The 21,009-nt window shown below is 40.5% G+C and overlaps 1 protein-coding gene across 3 annotated transcripts in view; it reads right to left on the bottom strand.

The window, feature by feature from the left end:
- PLEKHG7 (pleckstrin homology and RhoGEF domain containing G7) overlaps positions 1-21,009 on the bottom strand; it is a 64,815-nt gene that overhangs the window by 28,493 nt on the left and 15,313 nt on the right. Inside the window, exons 5-11 of one of the 3 annotated variants that reach the window (XM_050934948.1) lie at positions 20,923-20,963; positions 15,477-15,572; positions 14,318-14,467; positions 12,027-12,122; positions 8,432-8,527; positions 7,710-7,823; positions 4,661-4,835 (exon numbers count right to left, since the gene is read on the bottom strand). In XM_050934948.1, the coding sequence (XP_050790905.1) occupies positions 4,661-4,835; positions 7,710-7,823; positions 8,432-8,527; positions 12,027-12,122; positions 14,318-14,467; positions 15,477-15,572; positions 20,923-20,963 (768 nt within the window). The remainder of the gene's footprint in view (positions 1-4,660; positions 4,836-7,709; positions 7,824-8,431; positions 8,528-12,026; positions 12,123-14,317; positions 14,468-15,476; positions 15,573-20,922; positions 20,964-21,009) is intronic. The other 2 variants (XM_050934967.1, XM_050934959.1) reach the window with 2 other exon arrangements.

The following is a 21,009-nucleotide window of genomic DNA, read 5'->3' as shown; positions in this document are numbered from 1 at the left end:
TAGCCACCTAAAACCCTTTGAGGAGCTGGGCCTTTCAGGCTTGCAAGGTTGGGCCCAAAGCTTACATTGTAAGCTATCAGTGAAATCCTGGCTCCATTGAGGTCAATTGCAAAACTTCCCTTGACTTCAGTGAGGCCAGGATTTCATCCCATGTGTTTAAACAGGTTTGAATACCCTGTTGTGATATGTTGGATGTCATGGTACCAGTTTGATACTGGAAAAATGTCTGACTCTAAAGTTTCACTTATTATTTTGTCTTAAACTTCACTTAAAACCCCCTGATATTCCAGATTGGACTCCAGTAGCATGAGAAAGTTCTTTACTGGTTTAATTAAGGGTAAATTAGCTTTTATCATTTAAGGTCTGATTCAAATGCCATTGGAATCAATGACAATCTTTAAGAACAAACTTTAAAAGGAAGGATGGTTTTGTGATTCACTCACTGGACTGGGACTCAGGAGATCTATTCACAGTGTGTAAAGTGAAGCAAGTGTGTTAGTCTGCAGGATCAGGGCCTTAAAGAGCAAAACTTCAATATGACTCCTAATTTTGCATGCAACACTGCAGTGTGCACACACACACTCAACAAGGAAGGGAATGCTGGAGGAAAAGTTACCCCTCACACCATCCCAGCAAGGCAGGTAAGTTGTAATGTCACAGATGAAAACATGAAGGCAGACAGGCTAAGTGGCCCAAAGCCACTCCCTGATTTATAATCCTGGGCAGAGATCACTGGTCCAGGCACATGCCAGTAGGTGTATTCACTTTCTATGTATTAATACTCTCATTGACTTCAGTGGGAGTTGGATCGGGGCCCTGGAGAATAAGTTTGCCTTATAATGAGCTTCAGAGCTATCAGATATTTACAGCTGCAAACAGGGCCATAGCAACAAAGAACGTGGCCCCCTCTGAACATATGTCTGGGGCCCCTTACAATGCAGAAACTGGAATGCGGTATTTATTTTATACCATATACAGGGTTCATATTATGTATACATAGACCTACAGTGTACATGTATTCCGTATTTACGCAAAGTGCTTCTTTCGAGCCTTGTTCTCCGCAAATTGGTTAATCAATGCATCATAGTCCAGAGATCTGGCAATCTTGTTTTCGATTGAGATAACTGCAAGCGCAGAAAGCCTGTCATCTGTCATAGTTGAGTGCAGGATATTCTTGATCAGTTTCATTTTGCTGAAGCTCCTTTCAGCACCAGCGACAGTAACTGGTGTGGTCAGAAGAATTCTGATGCAAATGCAAAGATTCGGATATATCTCCTGAAGGCTGTTCTTGTATATGTACGTTAAAAAATTGTTTGCCATGACAAGTCCTCTCTCTTTCTTGATGACATAAATAAAACTATTCAATTCCATTATGAGTTCGTTGGCATCAATGTCTCCCATTTTTCTTTCAAAATTTTTGCTGTGATTCTCCAGTTCATTTTCTCTGTGACACTGCTTCAGGCTGTTAGCGTTGTACAGAAATCCAAACAACTTATAGCACTCCACGAGTTGGTCAAATCGCGACGAAACAGAAGGTATGGCCTGATCAGTAAGAACAAGAAAGAACTGCTATTTGAATTTTTCTTCAGCAGAAAGACGACTCAAATCATCAGCACATTTGTAATCAAACATTCTCTTCTTATGTCGCACCCTGGTTTCTGGAAACACCTGCTCAATATCCATATGCTCTGCTATTTCACGTGCATTTGTGACCACACAATTATATCCTGTATTTCGATAGTCTTCCAAAACCTTCATTGTAGCACCGACTTCTGCCTGCAGTACGTCAATTGACACATCTGGTGACTGAATTAATTTGCTGGTTTTATTGACGTGAAATAGTATATCGAACCACGTGTACACAGGCAGAACAAAAGGCCACGTAGAAACATGGTCTAAAAGCGCACCAGCTTCTGTTGCTGTATTGCCATCTTTCTTTTCGAGCGCATATTCTCACAAAGATGACAAAGCATTGCACAATTCTTCAAGGTGATAACGCAATGGCTTCACAGCATCAATTCTCAACTCCCAACGAGTGTCCGATAACCCTTTAACAGATATTGGCATATGTTCTTGAAGTATATCCCAACGTGAAGGTGAAGAAGAAAAGATAACGTATATTCTGTTAATCAGACCGAAAAAGTCAACAGCATATTTCGATGACGTTGCCGCGTCTGAGATCACAAGATTCCAAGTGTGAGCTCCACATGGTACATACAAGGCATGGTCATTTATTTCTAGCATGCGGGCTTGAACTCCTTTATTCTTTCCTCTCATATTTGCGCCGTTATCATAAGCTTGGCCTCTCATGTCAGCAATGTCTATTCCTAAGTTTGCCTTTTCAAGAAATGCTTCCAATAAGTCCTCGCCAGTTGTATCATGAACATTAAGAAAACCAACAAACGCTTCATGAATATTGACACCATCTTCACCGTTGCATTCAACAAAGCGTAACACCACAGACATCTGTTCTTCATGTGACACTTCGGAGTACAGTCCAAAATAACTGAATAATATTTTGCTTTTTTAAGCTGTGCTATGTTGGCCTCTTGAATGTTACTGGCAACAAGTTGAATCAGCTCGTTTTGGATCTGTGGACTGAGGTACTGAACATGTGTCTCTGCCTTCTTAATCCTCTGTAAAAGTTCGCTGAGAACAGTATCATACTTTGCAAGCAATTGAAACAGTCCCAAAAAGTTGCCATTCAAAGGCTCGCCGAGCTTTTCATTACTTCCTCGAAATGCCAAGTTTCTTTCGGACAAGAAAATAACGACATCAACCATGCGTTTGACAACATTTCTCCAGAAATCTCTTTCTTTCAGAAAAGCCTGCAATTCGAGTTGGTCAATAGATGTACGGTTTACTATGCCTGACCGAAGGTCAAACCATTTCACCATACAGTCTTGATGACCTTTGCCTGTTTCATGCTGCTGAAGTCTTTTTGACAGTGCTTTCCAAGCAGATGTTCCACGACATAGCGGTATGTCGCCAGTGCCAAATAATTTACAACAAAAACAAAAAATGGCATCTTTCTGAACTGAGTACATTAACCATGAACGTCTTATTTTCTCACCATTTGCCATGGTTCGATAGAAATGAGTACTTGTGAACCTCCGTCTTTCCTCGTTAAATGGAAATTCATAACTTTCATTCTGCTGCGGTGGGCCACGTGCGACAATGTCACACACTTGCCTGTCCGATATTATATACGGCCAGTCTCCTGGATCATCAGTCAGTGGTTCAGATTCAGATACTTCTTTCCCAGCAGCAGCTGGAATATCTGTCACAGTTTGTTTGGTAGAACTACTGGCTTCACCTTCGACCTCACTTGAAGCACTTCTGGATACTTCTGGATACGATTTGTCGCTGCTAGCGCTGTCCGTTTCATGTGCCTATACCTGTACGTTGGATTGCAGTGCAAAATACGTTGACAACTTTGGAATTTTCTCAAGTTCCTCCTCGGCATCTTTTGCTGCCTTTCATTTACTAGCTCTGCTCTTATACATTCTCTTAGACATCACAAAGCATGCTTCTGAGTTGGAAACAATAAAAAACTAAACAACTAAATTAATAACATTTATCCGCTGACCGCCATTATGAACTCAAATACACATTCTTTGAATGGGTCCAACTAAAATTCAAAACTGACCGACAGACAACTGATGTAGCCAATAGCATTATGATGTATCATAATGACTTCACGGTTTTGTCAGTAAAACCGACATGGATTGTGCAATAGCGTCAATAAATGTCACTTACCTAGTTATACCTTACATTTTTTTTGCCACTTTTAGGGGCCCCCTTCCTTGCGCGGCCCCCTCCGGTCGGAGGGTACGGAGGGCGCTCGCTACACCTCTGGTGCAAATTGTGGGTTCCAAGAAATGACTGAATGAATTGGTTATTTATGTAAAATAGAATCCAGTATAAAAACCCATCCATTTTTTTCTGCATAAGCTGGAGAAAGTTTTCCTTAGCTGAGATGGCTCCCTAGGTACCTTAAATGTAAAGTATCAGAGGGGTAGCGGTGTTAGTCTGGATCTGTAAAAGCAGCAAAGAGTCCTGTGGCACCTTATAGACTAACAGACGTATTGGAGCATGAGCTTTCATGGGTGAATACCCAGTTCATCAGATGCAGGGTATTCACCCACGAAAGCTCATGCTCCAATACATCTGTTAGTCTATAAGGTGCCACAGGACTCTTATATGTAAAGACTGTCATTCTGAGAGAGGTTGTTGACATGATATGCCCCTTGTGTGTGGAATGTTATTCTTTTAAGGATTAAACCCTTTGAATCCTTCCCAGACATGAGTCCATCTCAAAGACCTCTTTGTTTAAGATATTCCTTGATTTGTTCCCATTTGTGAACTGCTCTCAGCTGTTAGCATGTCTATGCAAATGATTCTCTGTGAATACAAGTGACTGACTGATTTATGTGCTGCATTACCATACTGAAGGAAGGCTTTGACAATATGAGAATGGTACCAGGCAATTTTGAGAGAAAGAGAAGGACTCAAAGGGATCGCAATGAATTTTTCATGCCACCAAACACATCTTCAAACAGTAAAAAACAACAACCTCATTTACATTTGAACCTCAAGTGCGTAAACCCTCAGAGAAAATGCTAAAAGGAGAATTTGACTTTTAATCTCAGCTACTTACGTAAGGACTTTTCCACTTTTTCCTTAATAGAGAGGATGGTGGCTTTCTGTGCTGCATCAGTGCTTCTCTTCCAGATGTTGTTAAGGAGGAGGGGATATCGGGTCAGTCTGTGTAATGGAGCCACCAGCAGTTCTGGCAGATGTAGTCGTTTGCACTGTTCATTTTGTTCACACCACTATTAAATATAAAGGAAGACTGTTTTAGGATCTACAACCTTGTGGTGCTTTCTGACCAAGCCATTAATAAGAAATTAGCTGCATCAACTGACTGAAATGAAATGGGGATCCACTTGTGATGAAGCCAACTCACTTCCCAGTGAAGTCAAAGGAAAGGCTCCCTTTCACTTCAAGAGGAGCTGAATCAGTCCCACAGGTTAATCTTTGGTATAGATAACTTCACATTTCAGGCATTATACTAATTCCTAATAATATGTTTCTTCACTATACCATTTAATCTTATCAAGAAAAATCTCAGTGAGTGAATTTTGCCCTTAGATGTGTGTCTGTTGCCCCTGGGGGACTCCTGGTGGTACGAGAGCTATTCAGACCCCAAATGCCCCTAGTAGGGGCAGGACACCCAGCCTCCACCCTGGAGCTGTCCATAAGAGTGAGCTCATTTTTCAGATTTAAATAGAGTAAAATCTGAAAGCTGAGCAAGTTTGAAATGATGATGTCCATTATTTAGTATTTATGTAGTGCTACTGGTCTGTGTGATGCTAAAGATAAATAAAAGTGGCAGGGCCCTATCCCATGCAGTCTATGGGGGGCTAAATTTGGTTAGTGTAAATCCGGATTAACACCACCGATTTCAGATATATGCAGTGTAACTAAGAGCAGAATTTGATCACTCCTGCTCACTTTAGGAGTCCATAAACAATAACTCTTCAAGCTTGGCAAGAGTTTAGGTCAAGTCAATGGAGCTACAGCTACGTGACAGGGAAAAGCCAAGCCGCTAAATGTAGTACTGTTGTGTTAGCCTCCCAGTCTCCCTCTTCTTCCTAACTGGTTTCAGATACAGTAAAACAAAATGTATCTCAAGGGGTAAAAATGACATTTACATCTAGGAGCTGCTGTTTTAGTTCCATCCTGTGCACTCAAGGAGATTCTCTTCCCTTCCAGATGGGTCACAGAGATATAAATATGCAAAAGTGAGGAAAGCATTCAAGTGTTCTCCCTTGGGTTCAATGAAAAATCTACTAACTCCCTTCTCACAAAAACACGCAAAAGCACTACCATGCTCTTTCATTACATTCATGTGCTTGGTGCTGTTTGCTTGGTTTATATACATGCTTTTAACTTCCATCTGCAAAGAGAATTCAGACTCAGAATGAAGTATTAAAGCACATATCTTATTCTGAACAGTGTGCTTCTAAAGTCTGATATGACCATGTGACTATAAACATGGCTTCAAATAAAGACAGAGCTTAAGTGACAAAACCACCACACCAGTCTCTCGAATCTCCTGTTTCTCAGGTGTGCCAACTCTTGTGAGTTTCATATAAGTTTCACGCTATTTGGTGTTCTCATTAAAGCAGCAGCTCCTGGAGTCAAATGATTATATGAAAATCTCAGCTTACTTTTAAAAAAATGAAAGTTTTTAGCCCCCTTGGTTGCAGAGAAAAGCGTGAAGATGTAACCTGAACAAATCCTAAAGGCTTAAAAATAAGAAGGGAAATAAAAAGAATCCCATATTTATTATTTTTAAGATTGCTTGATTTTTAAACCCATCTTCTGACTCATGATTTTTGAATGCCTGAGGTTGGCAATACTTACTTCCTGTCTGCACATACTATTGGAGTGGCTGGTTCCTTTCTGGCTTCCACATTTTATGTTTCTATTTTAAATGTCCCTAAGGGCTGGCGTGTGCACCTGTTCCTTGCATTGGTGAGCAGTTACTTGTAAGAATAGGTCCACTGAAGCTCACATAACTACTCATCAGAATCACCAATGGCAGTAACAGGGTCACAGTCTAGCTCTAAGCAGCAGCCCATGGCAGCAAGTCTCAGAGTCTGGGTGGACAGACTCAGACCAGCGGGGCTCTGGCTACTGTGCTAGAAATAGCTGTGGAGACAACACTTTTAAGATGAGGCTCAGGCTGGAGCTTTGGCTCTGAAGCCCACACCCCTCCTAGGCTTCAGAGATCCAGCCCAAGCTGCAGCATCTACACAGATAATTTTAGTCCCAAGTCTGTTGATCCAGGTTTGGAAGCAGGGGTGGCTCTAGACATTTCGCCGCCCCAAGCAGGGCGGCATGCCATGGGGGGTGCTCTGCCGGTCGCCGGGAGGGTGGCAGGCAGCTCTGGTGGACCTCCTGGCAGAGCGTCCCCTGCGGTATGCCACTCCAAGCATGCGCTTGGCGTGCTGGGGCCTGGAGCCGCCCCTGTTTGGAGGCTCACTGTCACGGGCTGTGTAGATGCAAGTCACAGAATCTGATTTGGTACAAGGTCTGATCTTTGAGCAGATAACATAAAACAGAAAATCCACAAACCCCTTAAAAATAGGCAGTTATTTTAGATTCTGCCCTCATTGTTGGGAGATCCCAAGAGGGGATCATTGCATTAGGTACTTAGTTATGTCAACTGCTTCACTCTCATCCCAGTGTTTGCAGACATCACAAGACATTATGCATCGGCCAACCCTGCTGCTCCTACCCTGAGACAGGCAGTAACATATGACAGGTTTGGATTAACAATCCAGCTGCTTGACCTGCCCCGGTTAGAAGCTAGTTCTAACATCTAATAATTCTGTATTTTACAGGTTGCACTAATTGAATGTGCATTAATATGCAGTTGCCATTGGAAAAGCACTGTATGAATGTAGTGGATGAAAACCTGGTGCCACTGAAGGTGCACATGTCAATGGAAATTTTGCCTATGACTTCAATGGAGCCAGGATTCCACCCAATATATTTAAACCTGTGGTATCGTTAGCATTTCAAGAAAAAAGGCATAGACTGTTATCTGAAATAGAATATAGGCTTTTCCAATTTGTATTTAAAGACAAGATAGGATGGTTGAAGACTCAACAAGGAGAGCAAAACCAACACTTTACTTTCAGATAGATTCCAAAATCATCTCTCTGCCTCAGGTTCTCCAAGTAAAAGATGGCTGAGGTGTAATGAAGGCAGTAAATCTGGTGTGTCTGGCAGAGGTTACCTTGAAAATACTGCAAGACAAAAGATTTAGAAGTTTAATAAGATTGAAAAAGAGGAATGTCAAAGTGAGGGGCAAAACAATGGAGTAAACAATCTACTTTTCTTAGCTTTTATAAGGTACATTTTGCCGGAGATTTGATTATAACAGGGAAAATTGAGCTACACTAGAGAGTAAACTTGCCAAAGAAAACTACTTTCTTAAAGAATCCTGCCACAACTTTAGCAATTCTATGGGCATCTGCAGTGTTGAGACTTTACTGCAGGAAAAATAAAGTAGATGATAAAAAAATGCTAGGCTACAGAACAGCTTTGCATAGCCTCATATTTAGGAATGTACTAAGGTATCAACGTGTGTTAGAGGCACTTACAAATCTGGGGTGAAATCTTGTCCCCAGTGAAGTCAATGGCAAACTCTCATTGATTTCAGCGGGGCCAGGATTTCACCCAGTGAGTGAAAGAAGAGTGAATGTATCTCTGAAGCTCCCATTGAACAGATTGATTCCTCCTAGTAGATGATCTAGGTCTTTTAGTAAAAGTGGAATGTGACCAAGAAAGCAGCTTCACATACTTTCTGCACTACATTCAGAGTCCTACTACAGAGCATTTCTGATCTTGTTACCTTTGTGAGTACAGAGATGAAATCCAGGGAGGATTCAGATGCAGTGACATGTTCCTTTATAATTTTGAAAAAATCAGTCACAAAACTGAGACTCACCTAGTCAAGGAAAGAAAAAAAAATAGTTTGTCTGCTTTTCTGAGCTTTATTTTTACCACTAAATCTTTTTAAAGTCCAGGTCCTGCAACTGACTCCATACCCAATTGAGCCTTGTACTTGCATGAAGCTCCATTGGTTGACTTTAAGTCAGCAGGCACAATCCCTTTCAGAATCATGGTCTAAGTGCTGAAGTTAACACAATCCTGTTATAAACACACACTTAGGCCTTGTCAAGCACTGTTTAACAAAAATGATGAAACGATTACATTTTTCCAGTTACATTTATTTTAGAACAGTAGCTACATAATTAATTGGAACGTTAAACATAAATTAACACTGGGAATTACAGAAATAAATGCTGTACACTGATCTCATGTGACAGAACACTGTAGATGCAATGTGATTAAAGAGGTCTTCAAACTCATTTGGAAAGCGATTGTAATTTATAGTCAATCTTATTTCAATTTCCTGAAGCTAATGAAAGACATTTATTTAAAACTGCAAAGGGACCAGAATGTGAAAACTGCCTTTGCAAGCAAGGCATTCTCCCAAATTGAGTTTTTCTTAAATATTTTCACTTAGATGCTAGTGGTTCTATCTGAATCTCCACATCTTGTGCATCCAAAGAAAAATTTACTATGAAATCTACATTTACTATGAAGTGGTATCAGGGATCTTCAGTATTCCTGTAGAGACAGAATTGAAAATAACTACTGTAACTCCAGTATCATAGTGAACTACATGAAAATGCTGGGATTTTAATTTTAACCACTATATTTTGTTTAGCAAATTTGTGTTTCTACATAGCTTTCGGGGAGTTGCTTGTTGTACAATATGCATTCTAGCATGTTGGCAAGGTATATTTTATATATTTCACAACATAAAATTCTTTTATGGCAAGAGTGTCAGTGTCATTTTCCCCACATTTGACCATAATGGATGTTACTATATTATATACACATGCAAAGATTTAAAAAACCGTAATGGAAAAAGTATTAAAAATAACACTCAATCATGACTGTATCGTAATCAACCCTCCACAGGGTTCATCCTGTACCTACACATAATTCAACCCCCTCCCTTGTCTCAGACCACGATAGGGCCAGGCAAAAACTTGATGCATGTTTATTCTGATGTTTAGTTTATCGGTTGTTTCTGTAGGGAGGCCAGGGGGAACTGAGGTCATAAGTCACTTCTTGGAGTAACAATTATTATTTTCATTATGATGTCATATTATAGTGTGACGGGGCATGCATGCCCTGCACTGGGACTGCAGGGATTAATTCCTCTCTTTGGGCCTAGGAGGTCATGCCCCCTCGATGCTGCTGGGCATCTTCCAGTTGGAGACCAGGTATAAAAGGGAACAGCCCAGCTCATTCAGGGCGAACCACTGGAGAGGGAGGAGGTGTGCTGCAGGCTCTGTTGAAGGACCGCTGGCACTTCACAATGCAGAGGCTAGCCAGACTGTGGCGACCAACAACCCTGAGGCTCCAGATGCCACAGAGAGAGGAGAGATCATGGGAACCCTGAGACGACAAGCTGTGGAGAAGCAGGTTGGAAGCAACCCAGGGAATCTTTGTGGGGAGGTGGTTGTAGAACCAAGACTAGCTCATCATGTTTTGGCCAGATCCTTGAGCTGGTGGCGGGCAACCCTGCTACTGAAAGGGCCCTGGGCTGGGACCTGGTGGAGAGGGAGGGCCTGTGTTCCCCTAACCAGGCTGCCACCCATTCTGGGGTTGTGGCCCATCTCACCAGTTCTATTGACTCTGGCTGCTAAGCTGCAAAGCCCTGATCATGAGAGCAGCTCTATTGACTCTGGCTGTTAGGCCACCCCTCCCTAATAGAGAAGGTGAGTATTGACTTTGGCTGTTAGGCCGCACTATTCTGGGACCCAGCGGGTCACTCAGACATGGTCGTGGGGCTATAACAACCCTTGCCCCATCCCAAAAGGGAATGAAGAATGCATGACCCATGACATACAGTAACATCAAAGGGCTCTAACTAAATAGAGACCCAGTGGGCTAGGCACTGCATAAGCAGAGTAAAAATCAGGGCCTTGTCTTGAAGCAATTACACTCTAAATAGACAAGAAAGATATCGGGTGGGGGAGGAAATACAGACACAAAGAGATGAACTGATTGGGTTAACGTCACCCAGCAAGCCAATGGCACATAGGGAGTAAAATCAACATCTTCTCACTGTCAATATCTACTAGCTCATACTGCCTCTCGCCAATAGAGCTCTAATAATAACACTTAGCCCTCTGTGTGTTCAAGCCACTGTGCGGATACTGATTAATCTTTGCAATTCTTATTATAGAAGGCAAACACTCTCTGTGCTGGTGGAGGAAGAGCAACAACGAGATGTCAATGACCATGGGAAGTGTAACTTTGAGGAGGAAAACTGCAACACACAGTTTTCTTAATATAGTAACATTTGATCTTAGTGATCATCTTCTGTAGTGCTCATTCATTGTCGGAGTCAGAAACTGTTCCCAAACGCTACCCCCTATTCAATCAGGGTGATGTATTTGCTTTTATACCGATAATTTTGTATTCAGTGAAAAGAATCGGTTCTGAAATAATTTCTTCTGTCTTATGTGATGCTGTCAAAGGTAGGGCAGAGTTTTGCTTTGCCATTAATGCTGGGTAACAACTATTTCAGCTTGAAGGAATGCCAGGTATTATCATTTGCAATCTTGACTAACTTGTCTTGGCATTAAAATGCCTTGCAGAGAATGCTGTCCTTTGAAAATGGAGATCTTAGGCCAGGTTCTCTGCCTTGTTGAGTTTACACTCAGGGTGGGTGGTGCTAAGGATCCCTGAGTCTTTTACTGGCCCTAGCACAAGTCAGAGCAGTGTAGAGACTACTTTAACTTGCACACGTTGGAGAAGAGTCCCCAGGGGGACTGGCCACCAACTGAGAATAGACAGACCACAGAGCATTCCGGGTGTGTCTTCTCTCCACCTTGCCCCAGAAGCTGCAGGGTGAGTAGCACACTAGACAAGCATGTCAGCTGGGGAATCCCGAGCTGGGGAGATGTGGGTGGTTTCTGTTCCCTTTGTCCTTATGGAGTAGCACAAAGGGACCATAGTGTAGCAGACACTTCATGTCTATGCACTTGTTGGAGACGGGAAATTCACTGTTATATGCATCTGGCTGTTGTGATTGTTCTGCCATAATGTTTGTACACTGAGGACTGCCAAAACTCATGATTTAACAAAACTCTATTTTAAAGAGTTAATTCCAAACTCGTCTTATGACTTTTAATTCAAAACAGGAAACGATCAGACTACAGCCATAACCAAAACCCCAATGGCTCTATGCCTGTTCATGAAATCATTTGGACTGATGATGCCTCACCCAAATTGTTTTGCCAAAGAGGGAGGGGGAAAGTGTCCTTAGTGTCCTGAAATCTGGGTCTGGCAATTCTTTGTGTTCCTCTTTTTTAATTATGCTTCAGCTTTTGATCTAAATGAGATTTTTTTTTCCCCCTCACCTGGTTTAACTCCTCCAAGTTCGAAAAAAGTCCCCACACATCCACATCCATGAGGAACTCGTTGTTTTGCAGGTATTTAAGCGTATTCACAAATATCTTTAAAAAAGACAGTAAAGCCATATTATTTATTATCTGCATTAATTCAACATTAACAAACCAATTAATTTGCAGAGGGCAGATAGATTTACCATATATTCCTTCATAAGCCGTAATTTCACTGGCAGACTACAAAATGGCTGGGCTCACATCATTTAGGAGCAAGTCTTTTATGGCCTGCACAAAGCCTAAAAATAATGGTTTGTGGGCAGGAACTATGCAGTGACTGACGTGAGAGAAACCATACGCAGCCAGCCCACTGACTGCAATGTAGTCCCATCATGCCAGTTATTCTATTCTGTGGTTGGGAATGGGGGCTGAAGCCTCTTTAGACCTGTATTGGGGGGGTTTATACCCACAGATCCATGCAATTACAGACCTGGTAGTCATGAACTCTGTCCTCTAATCTAGGCCCACCCCAGCTCTTTCCATCTACCTCCAGGTTGCTGCTTTGTATGCTCCAGAATGGAGGGTGGAAGACTGCCACTAAGTAGCTGAATGGCTGTAGGGCCAAGGCTTTGAGAGGCTGGGTGGCTTGTTCAGTTTCTCTTCTTTTAGGGTGACTTTCAGTGGCGCTGAATGAATACTGAATACATTACACACCAGCTGCTGTAGCTTGGCTCTTTGGGGGTTGCACTGACTTATTGTGATTTCTACCAAACAATGGCCCCAAAGCAGCTAAAAATGAGCTGAGAAATATAATTTATTTAATGGAAATGGCTTTACATGAAAACATGAATAAAATGTCTATTGATGTTGCCCAAGGTGCTAGGGGAGGAGTGAAGAGAGTGAATGCCGATGCTTATCCCTGCATTGGTCTAGCTGCCATGACCTAATGATCTGAGAGCCTGAGAAAAAAAGCCACTTGAGGAGGAAACGCTCCATAGTCTCAAATTGTGGCTGAGCTTGGTTAGAACAAGGGCAACATTTAATAGTGAGAAATATTTAGAGCAGCAAGAAATAAATGGAACCGTGAGAGTTGCCAAACTCTTTCATAAGCACATTTGTTTTCGCTGCTGGAGGATAATTGGAAAGGGGGATGATGGGAGGGATGGTATGTGGGAGGGGAGGCTGTATCATTTGTGAGCCACATGGGGCCTACTGCTGTATCTACCTACCTTTCTCTCTAGGTTCTTACTCCTCACTCATCACCACGGAGTCTGTTTGCCTTGCAATACCCCCTGCCTAGCAGGAGAACCGCTTGCAGTTAGCTGAGCTCCTCAGCGATCCTCTACCACTTCCACTCTTTAAACAAATGTTTCTAGATGGCTGGACACTTTCAAGCTGACTTTTCCCAACTGTCCCGTAACCCCCCCCCTCCCCATTTCTGACCACCATAATGGAGCTGTCTGTGCTCTTCCTCATCCACCTGACTTTGGACCATTTTCTTCTATGACTAAATGACTTTTTTCAGCATAAAATTTGCTTTTCAAAATGCAGTTCCTCCCTGGACCCTATCATTCTTCCTTTGAGAAACCAGAGGTAGAGGTGGTGAAACTAAGAGTGAGTGAGTGAGTGTGTGTGTGTATGTGTGTGAACCCTCTTGATAGATCTTCCTTTATCACCTATAAAGGGATACTGCGTGGCCTAACAGTCATGCAGCCTTACCACAGTTTGTTCAACTTTGAAGATGCTCCTAATTTTCCTCAGGATAAGGTTAGGTTTGATTTTATTTTTTCTGCTGGGTGGGAGGAGAGCTTGAAATACTAGAATTACTGCAATACTAGAATTTTGCATTTTCAGGTTCTAATCTGGAAACGCAAATACAACCCATTAGTCCTCTTCAAGCTAAGCTATTAAAAGCCAGGAGTACAAAATGAAATGGACTAGGAATAATGGAAAGTATAGCATTATGAGTCTGAAAGGGGAAGTGGAGAGAGAGTGAAAGACAGACTAAAATGACCTCTGATCCTACTGGGAGTACAGAACGCACTGAACCAAGAGAGATTGATGCAAAGCACTGAGAAGAGGTACACAGAGGAAAAGATTTCATCAGGATGAAACGAAAACCAGAGAATTGTGGAAACAGGTTTAGAAAACAAGACACGAGGAGCACAAAAGTACACAGCATAAAAGTACAAGTAATTTCCACTGAGATATGAAGAAGGAGAGGTTATAGATGACTTTCTTCTTGCCTCACTAATGGCAGGACAAGCCCCATGTTTAATCTACTGGAGAAATAAATCCAAAGTTACCATCTTGAGAACCAGTAAGTGATCCAGAAAGTAACTGCATTCGCTTGTAAAAAGCTCCCACATAGCTTCTTTTTTCCTCATTTCTAATGGATCATCAGTGTCTTTCTCCTCAGTCTGTTGAGTCGTTACCATTTCATGCCAAGTTTTATTCTGTTGATTGGAGGAGGGAGCGGGGGAAGGAAAAAACCTTATACATTTCATGCAAAAGAGCTGACTGATTCATAAACTGCGGCAATCTTTATGCAATGTATTAAAATACAGTATAAATAACAGAATCAGAGAAATGTAAGGCTTCGAGAAGTCATCAAGTGCAGCCTCTTGTGCTGCGGTAGGACCAAGTAAACCTGGCCTGGATAACAACAGTTCTCAGCCTTTGGTTGGATGTTTAATAGTTAAAAAATAAAAATCTTGACATTTTACTCTTGAGTATTACAAAGCATATATATAATAACAGTAATGCAGAATAATTTTTTGCATTTATGTAGCACCTTCCATCCAAGGATCTCAGGATGGTTTGCAAACATTTTTGAATTTAACCTCACATCATCCCTCTAAAGCAGAGGTGTGTTATTCTATCTGTTTTTCAGATGGTGAAATCAAGGAACAGAGACCTTCACAGTGTAGCTACAAGGCAGCTGGGAGAGAGCCTCCCCCTGTGGAGGGAGACACTCGAGTTAGCTTTGCTTGAGCCAGCACACTAACAATTGCAGTGTGGCCATTGCAGCAGGGGGAGAGGTTTGGGCTAGCCCCCTGAACTCTGACCCACTAGCTCAGGCGGCTTGAACTCGGGCAGCGAGCCTGAGCCACTTCCAAGGCGCCACAGCCACACTGCTCTTTTTAGGGTGCTAGCTTGAGGGAAGCTAGTGTTCTGAGCTGCAGTGTAGACATACCCTAAGTGACCACGGGCACATGAAGCTTGGCAGACCTGGGAATAAATCCCAAATTGCCTGTCTCCTAGACTTCTGTCTTAACCACAAGACTTAACCACCTTCTGTTGTAACAATTATACCCTAAATTTATATACAGATTCTCCATGTAGATTGCCTATGTCGATTACTGGCATGGCAAAGATTAATTTAAAAAGGGACACAAAGAAGGGAAACAAGTTTTAAATCCATTGGAGAGGACTATCAGTGTAATATACTGAGTATTTTAGTACCTTAAAACTGTGAAACTCATATCCGCTGTAGTCTGTGATCTTAATAGTTGAAAGACAGTTTTTCAGATCAGACATTTGCTTTTGTTTGTCTTTACTCTGTTAAAAGATAAATTCTACATGTTATAATTTAAAGAGGTAGATAATATGCTTATTAGCTTCAGTAATTTTGTTTTAATCTGCAAGGACCTTCCCTAATGTTTGGTTTCTTTGCCAACCCATGTACACATAGCCAGTGAAAGGAGTGCAGATGCAGCGCTGACATTTGCTTCTACATATTGGATATGGATAGGAGCCAAGGTCAAGATGGCTCTTTGGCACAATGAGATTGAGTTGTACAGCGTGGTAGTCTTTGACTGTTGCTAACCCAGAATATCACAAGTGATAATGGGCTATTCTCAAAACCCATCTAGGAATAAACTCAGTTTGCTTTGCTCATGCAAAAATCAGTGATATGAGACCAGGAAATCTATGAGGGTAGAAGTTTTTTCAAAATATTTTAATAAACTACACATTTAAAGTGACACTATCTGGTCAAATTTGCCTTAACATTTAAGGTGCTTTTTTTTGTAAAAATAAGATTTTATGAACTCTAAAAGAGATTTTTCCATGAAATGAACAATAATAATAAAAGAATCAATGGATTTTAAAAAAACGAAACAAACATTGCTTGCAGTATTTGCACACCAAACCTCACAGCATTATGCTTAGTGCCACAAAGATTTTAGAGTTTCAAAGTGAATGTTTACTTGACTGTGTTTCATATTTGCTTTCAGAGACCATTTGGGGGCTTGTATTTCATACTCTCAAAAATTAATTTTAAGATGAATGCTGGAATATTTGCCAAAAGGACCTTTTGAAATGTGTATTTCATTATGATATTTGAAATTCACAGTTTGATCTGTGATGGTCAGTTCCATAAGATGTTCTGTCAGTGAGCAGAAACAATATTGCTTGATTTTCTAATTAAGGCACTGATCCTGCAAACATGTAGGCATGTGGTTAACTTTTATGTCCATGAATAATCCCAGTGAACTCACTTTTGAGTGAACATCAACATTAATAACAAATGTTTCTTACCATTTGAATAGCTTGTTTGTAGTTTGTTGCAAATTTTAAATATTTGAACCTCAAAATTCTCAGTTGCAGGTTACAATCCAACAAACACTTACGCACATGCTTAACTTTCAACATGCAGATAGTCCCATTCAAAAAGAGCAGACTGGCAGACTAACACCATAATAATGTAGCCAATTATTTATGCCTTTAAAGAACTAACATGTGAATAATGTATTTACCTTTAAACAAAGTAAAGACAAACAAAAGCAAATATCTGGTTTAGAAATTTGGGTTTCAACCATTAAGATTACAGAATGTGACAGATATCAGTGTCACGGTTTTTACTAAGGTATTGAACTCAAGCAGACTACTCAAGTAGCTTAAGCTATATATGCATTAGTGTTTGCAGGATCGGCACCTATAACTGTAAGGATTATAAAGTGAAAGTGAATAAGGAAAAGTTATTTACTTGTTCCCATAATATAAGAACTAGGGGCCACCAAATTAAATTAATGGGCAGCAGGTTTAAAACAAATAAAAGGAAGTTCTTCATACAGTGCACAGTCAAGCTGTGGAACTCCTTGCCTGAGAAGATTGTGAAGGCTAGGACTATAACAGGGTTTAAAAGAGAACTAGATAAATTCATGGAGGTTAAGTCCATTAATGGCTATTAGCCAGGATGGGTAAGGAAAGGTGTCTCTAGCATCTGTTTGTCAGAGGGTGAGATGGATGGCAGGAGAGAGATCACTTGATCATTACCTGTTAGGTCCACTTCCTCTGAGACAACTGGCACTGGCCACTGTTAGTAGACAGGATACTGGGCTGGATGGACCTTTGGTCTGACCCAGTATGGCCAGTCTTATGTTCTTATGATTTTGAAGTTAAAATGCCTAATATTTGCAACAAACTCTCACATGCTATTTGATTGGAGATGGAAATACTTGTCAAGAAATTTGTGAATAACTTTGACAAATACAACTGAGAATTTAGTTAACAGAAAAAGAAAGACATTATTCAGTGCAAATTGCTCACTCATCCTTAACTGTGAGAACAGGAAGGTGAAATTGACTAACTAAAAGTGAAATTTACTCATGTATTTTCATTATCCAAGCTGCCAGGAAACCAATGAAAAAATAAAAAACCTAAGCAGATAAAAGTAAAATAAATGTAAAATATTTAAATTTTTTAAATAATTTAGTTGTGGTTGGCAACCTAGAAAGGAAATTAAGTTGGTCTTTTTTTTAAATATGATTATTGACCTGTCTGTTCAAATAAAGTTTCAATCTGTATCTACAGTGGTGTAACAGAAATCAGTTTTCCCTTAGAGTTCAATTTTACCCTAAACAGAGAAGTACATTTAAAGTGTGTGTGTGATTTAATAACAATAAGATGACAGATTTCTATAGTGCTTTTACTGCTCTGAGGGACAAAGAAGTTTGAAGCCTCATTAGCTACCATAGCAGCATAGGAATCTGAGTTTGGTTTGAACCTCCTACGGTGGAGTCACTAATGAGAATAATTATAGAGACCATTTATTGCCATCTGAAACCAAAGACAGTGAATATTATGGTAACTACTGTATTGCTACTAAAGAAACAAAATGGGACAATGAACTGATATAAACAAGGATACAGAAATTGTATCCTCTATGGAAAAACATTTTCATAGTTTAGTTATTTATTTATGTGAAAAAATATATGCACATACTGAAACAGTACAGAAAATATGGGGCCATAATTTTCCTGGTTTAATAATGCAAGCCATATATTCAGAAATATTTATTTTAAACAGTTTGGTAGCATCTGGTATTGGAGTTACAGGAAGAGTTTTTATTTCCCATTGGTATTTGGGTGGTGGATGGCGGGGAGGAGAGGAGAATGCTTCAGAAGTTTTTCAAATGAATTATCATTGCTTTCTTTATTGAAAAAAACACTCTGAAAATTGTCCGCACTTGTTTCATTGTTCTGTCCTAATTTCTTAAATCTCACCAATGCCAATGGGATTTAAGCACATATTAATTGCCCTGCTGAACTGAGGTCTAAATTGACAAATAAACAGGAATGTTTGTGCTCATGCAGGGAGAACAAAATGAGAATAAAGTGAAGACATGTCTCAAAAGATAATCACCTTAGCCCAGATCCAAGTCCAAGTGTAAGTGAATAAATAGTCATAAAAAAAGATGGAGAAAAGTTTTTCTCTCTTGCCCAGAGGGCAGGACAAGAGGCAATGGTTCAAACTACAGCAGAGCAGATTTAGATTAAATCTCAGGAAAAAACTTTCTAGCTGTAAGAGCAGCAGGACAATGGAACAGAAGGGCCTCGGAAGATTTTCAAAAGGAGGCTGGAGAGCCATCTGTCTTGGATGGTAGACACAACAAATCCTGCATCTTGGCAGGAGTTAGACTAGATAAATAGTTCTCAACTCAGGGATTGCACACAGGTTTCAGAGGGTCCACAAAGCAGGGTCAGCATTAGACTCACTGGGAACCAGGGCAGAAAACTGAAGCTGGAACCCTGCCACAGTGGGCCTGAAACCCAAGCCTAAGCAATTTAACTTCCCAGGGCCTCTTGCGGCATATGGCCTCCTGCAGCATGGGGATATGGACAGTTGCCCTGCTTGATACCTCCTAATGCTGGCCCTGGCTTTAATATACAGAAAAACAATTGTTGTGGCACAGGTGGGCTGCAGAATTTTTATAGTATGTTGGGGGGCCTCAGAAAGAAAAGGGTTGTGAACCTCTGGACTAGATGACCCTTGCGGTCGCCTCTAACCCTATTATTCTATGATTCAATCTGGATACATGGGTCTGCCTGCACACATCAGCTTGCAGGATCCAGGCCCTACTAATTATACCAAGGAAAATAATTATCTTGTTATGGGAATTTTTGAAGGAAGTCAGAACAGATCCATAAACTCTGTTGCAGCATTACGCCACTGGTAGAACAATCTTGACTAACATTAGGAAGTTGTCACATAGAAAATAAATACTTTACAAAAATATATTGCCTGTTGAAGCTTTATTTATTAACTATAGGAACAAAATTTAGATAGAAAAGTAAAATAAAAAAATTAGAGAAAGTCCATTTAATTTTCACCAAACCATCCCATTTCTATATTTTAAATCATATTTCTAACACATAGTCCAACCGAGGGGTTGAAGCTACTGCCCTTACACATGTGAATTGTCACACGCATTTCAAGGGGGTTAATCATACAAATAAGGGAGTGGGATTCAACCCCTATTTTGTAACATTTTGGCCCCATTTCTAACATTTCAAGTATATGTGCTGCCATGTACTGTGTACGGCTAGAAGGGACCATTAAGAACACCTAGTCTGACCTGCATAACACAGGCCAGAGGATTTCACCTTGCAAATATATGAACTGTGAAATACTTGTTGGTAAACTATTAATTTAACCTTTCTGACTCATCAGTGTAGCTCTGTATGTACTTATAGCCCTGATCACTGTACTGACTGAGTGCCCAAAGGAGCAGTAGGTTAATTTTAAGTTTCTGATTAACGTTAAAGCACTCACTTTAAACATCTTTGGGTTCCTCAGAAGATCATTTTGAGTTTGGGACTAATATTGTTTTTCAAAATTACTTGTTGACAATAAATACAATAAAAACTCCCCAAGACCTAATTGTGCATAGGCAGGTGACTAACTTTCAAATGACCCCATATACATCTACAAGTGGAAACAGCAGCTCCTTTCAGTAGCAATTCACATATTATTTCATTTAGAGACACTTGAGAAATTTGATACACACAAACGGATCAGGAACAAGGGCTGTGCTAGCAGATTGCATTGTAAGAGTGGGACCTTAGAGACAGGGTTAGGCTGGCTTTGCTCTTAGCAGGGCTCTTCAACTATTGGTAAATAGTATTTATTTCAACACATCAGATTTGTTTCATTGCAACATGTTTCTTTCAGTTAACACCACTGATGAAGTGATTTTTGACTCCAATATAGTAGGATACTTTAACAGATACTTAACTTTAAGTATTCGAGTAGTCCCATTGTTAACTTCTTGGCCTCAGTGACATGTGGCCATAAGAAAGCAAGAGCTTTACAAGATTAAAAAGGAATTAGACGGTTGCACGAATAGCTAGAATGTTTGTAATTAAAGCCAACAAAAATTTTGGAAGTGTTATTAAGCCTTGCGCTCAGGGCTTAAACCAATTTATATCTATTAGAAATCAAGCTGAGACCTATGTAGGGGGTAGATCACCCCACGGATTACCTGGCTGAAGTGGGGCATTTATTTTTAATTTCATCGGCCCTCTGTCTTTCTTCAGAGATAGTAAAATGAACAACCAAGTTAACCTTTCACAGCTTTAATCTGTGGGAAACTATTATAGGAAAAATTATGTTGTGAAATACTCACAGCTCCTTTTCTGGCAAATGGCCACCTTGGTTTTTTGGACTCTAATGGGTAAAATTAAAAGAAATAAGTTGTTGGGTACAAAAACAA

This window comes from Gopherus flavomarginatus, chromosome 1 (assembly GCF_025201925.1).
Source record: "Gopherus flavomarginatus isolate rGopFla2 chromosome 1, rGopFla2.mat.asm, whole genome shotgun sequence".
NCBI lineage: Eukaryota > Metazoa > Chordata > Testudines > Testudinidae > Gopherus > Gopherus flavomarginatus.
The sequence above is the reverse complement of the archived record's forward strand: the minus strand, read 5'-3'. Positions and strand labels throughout refer to the sequence as shown.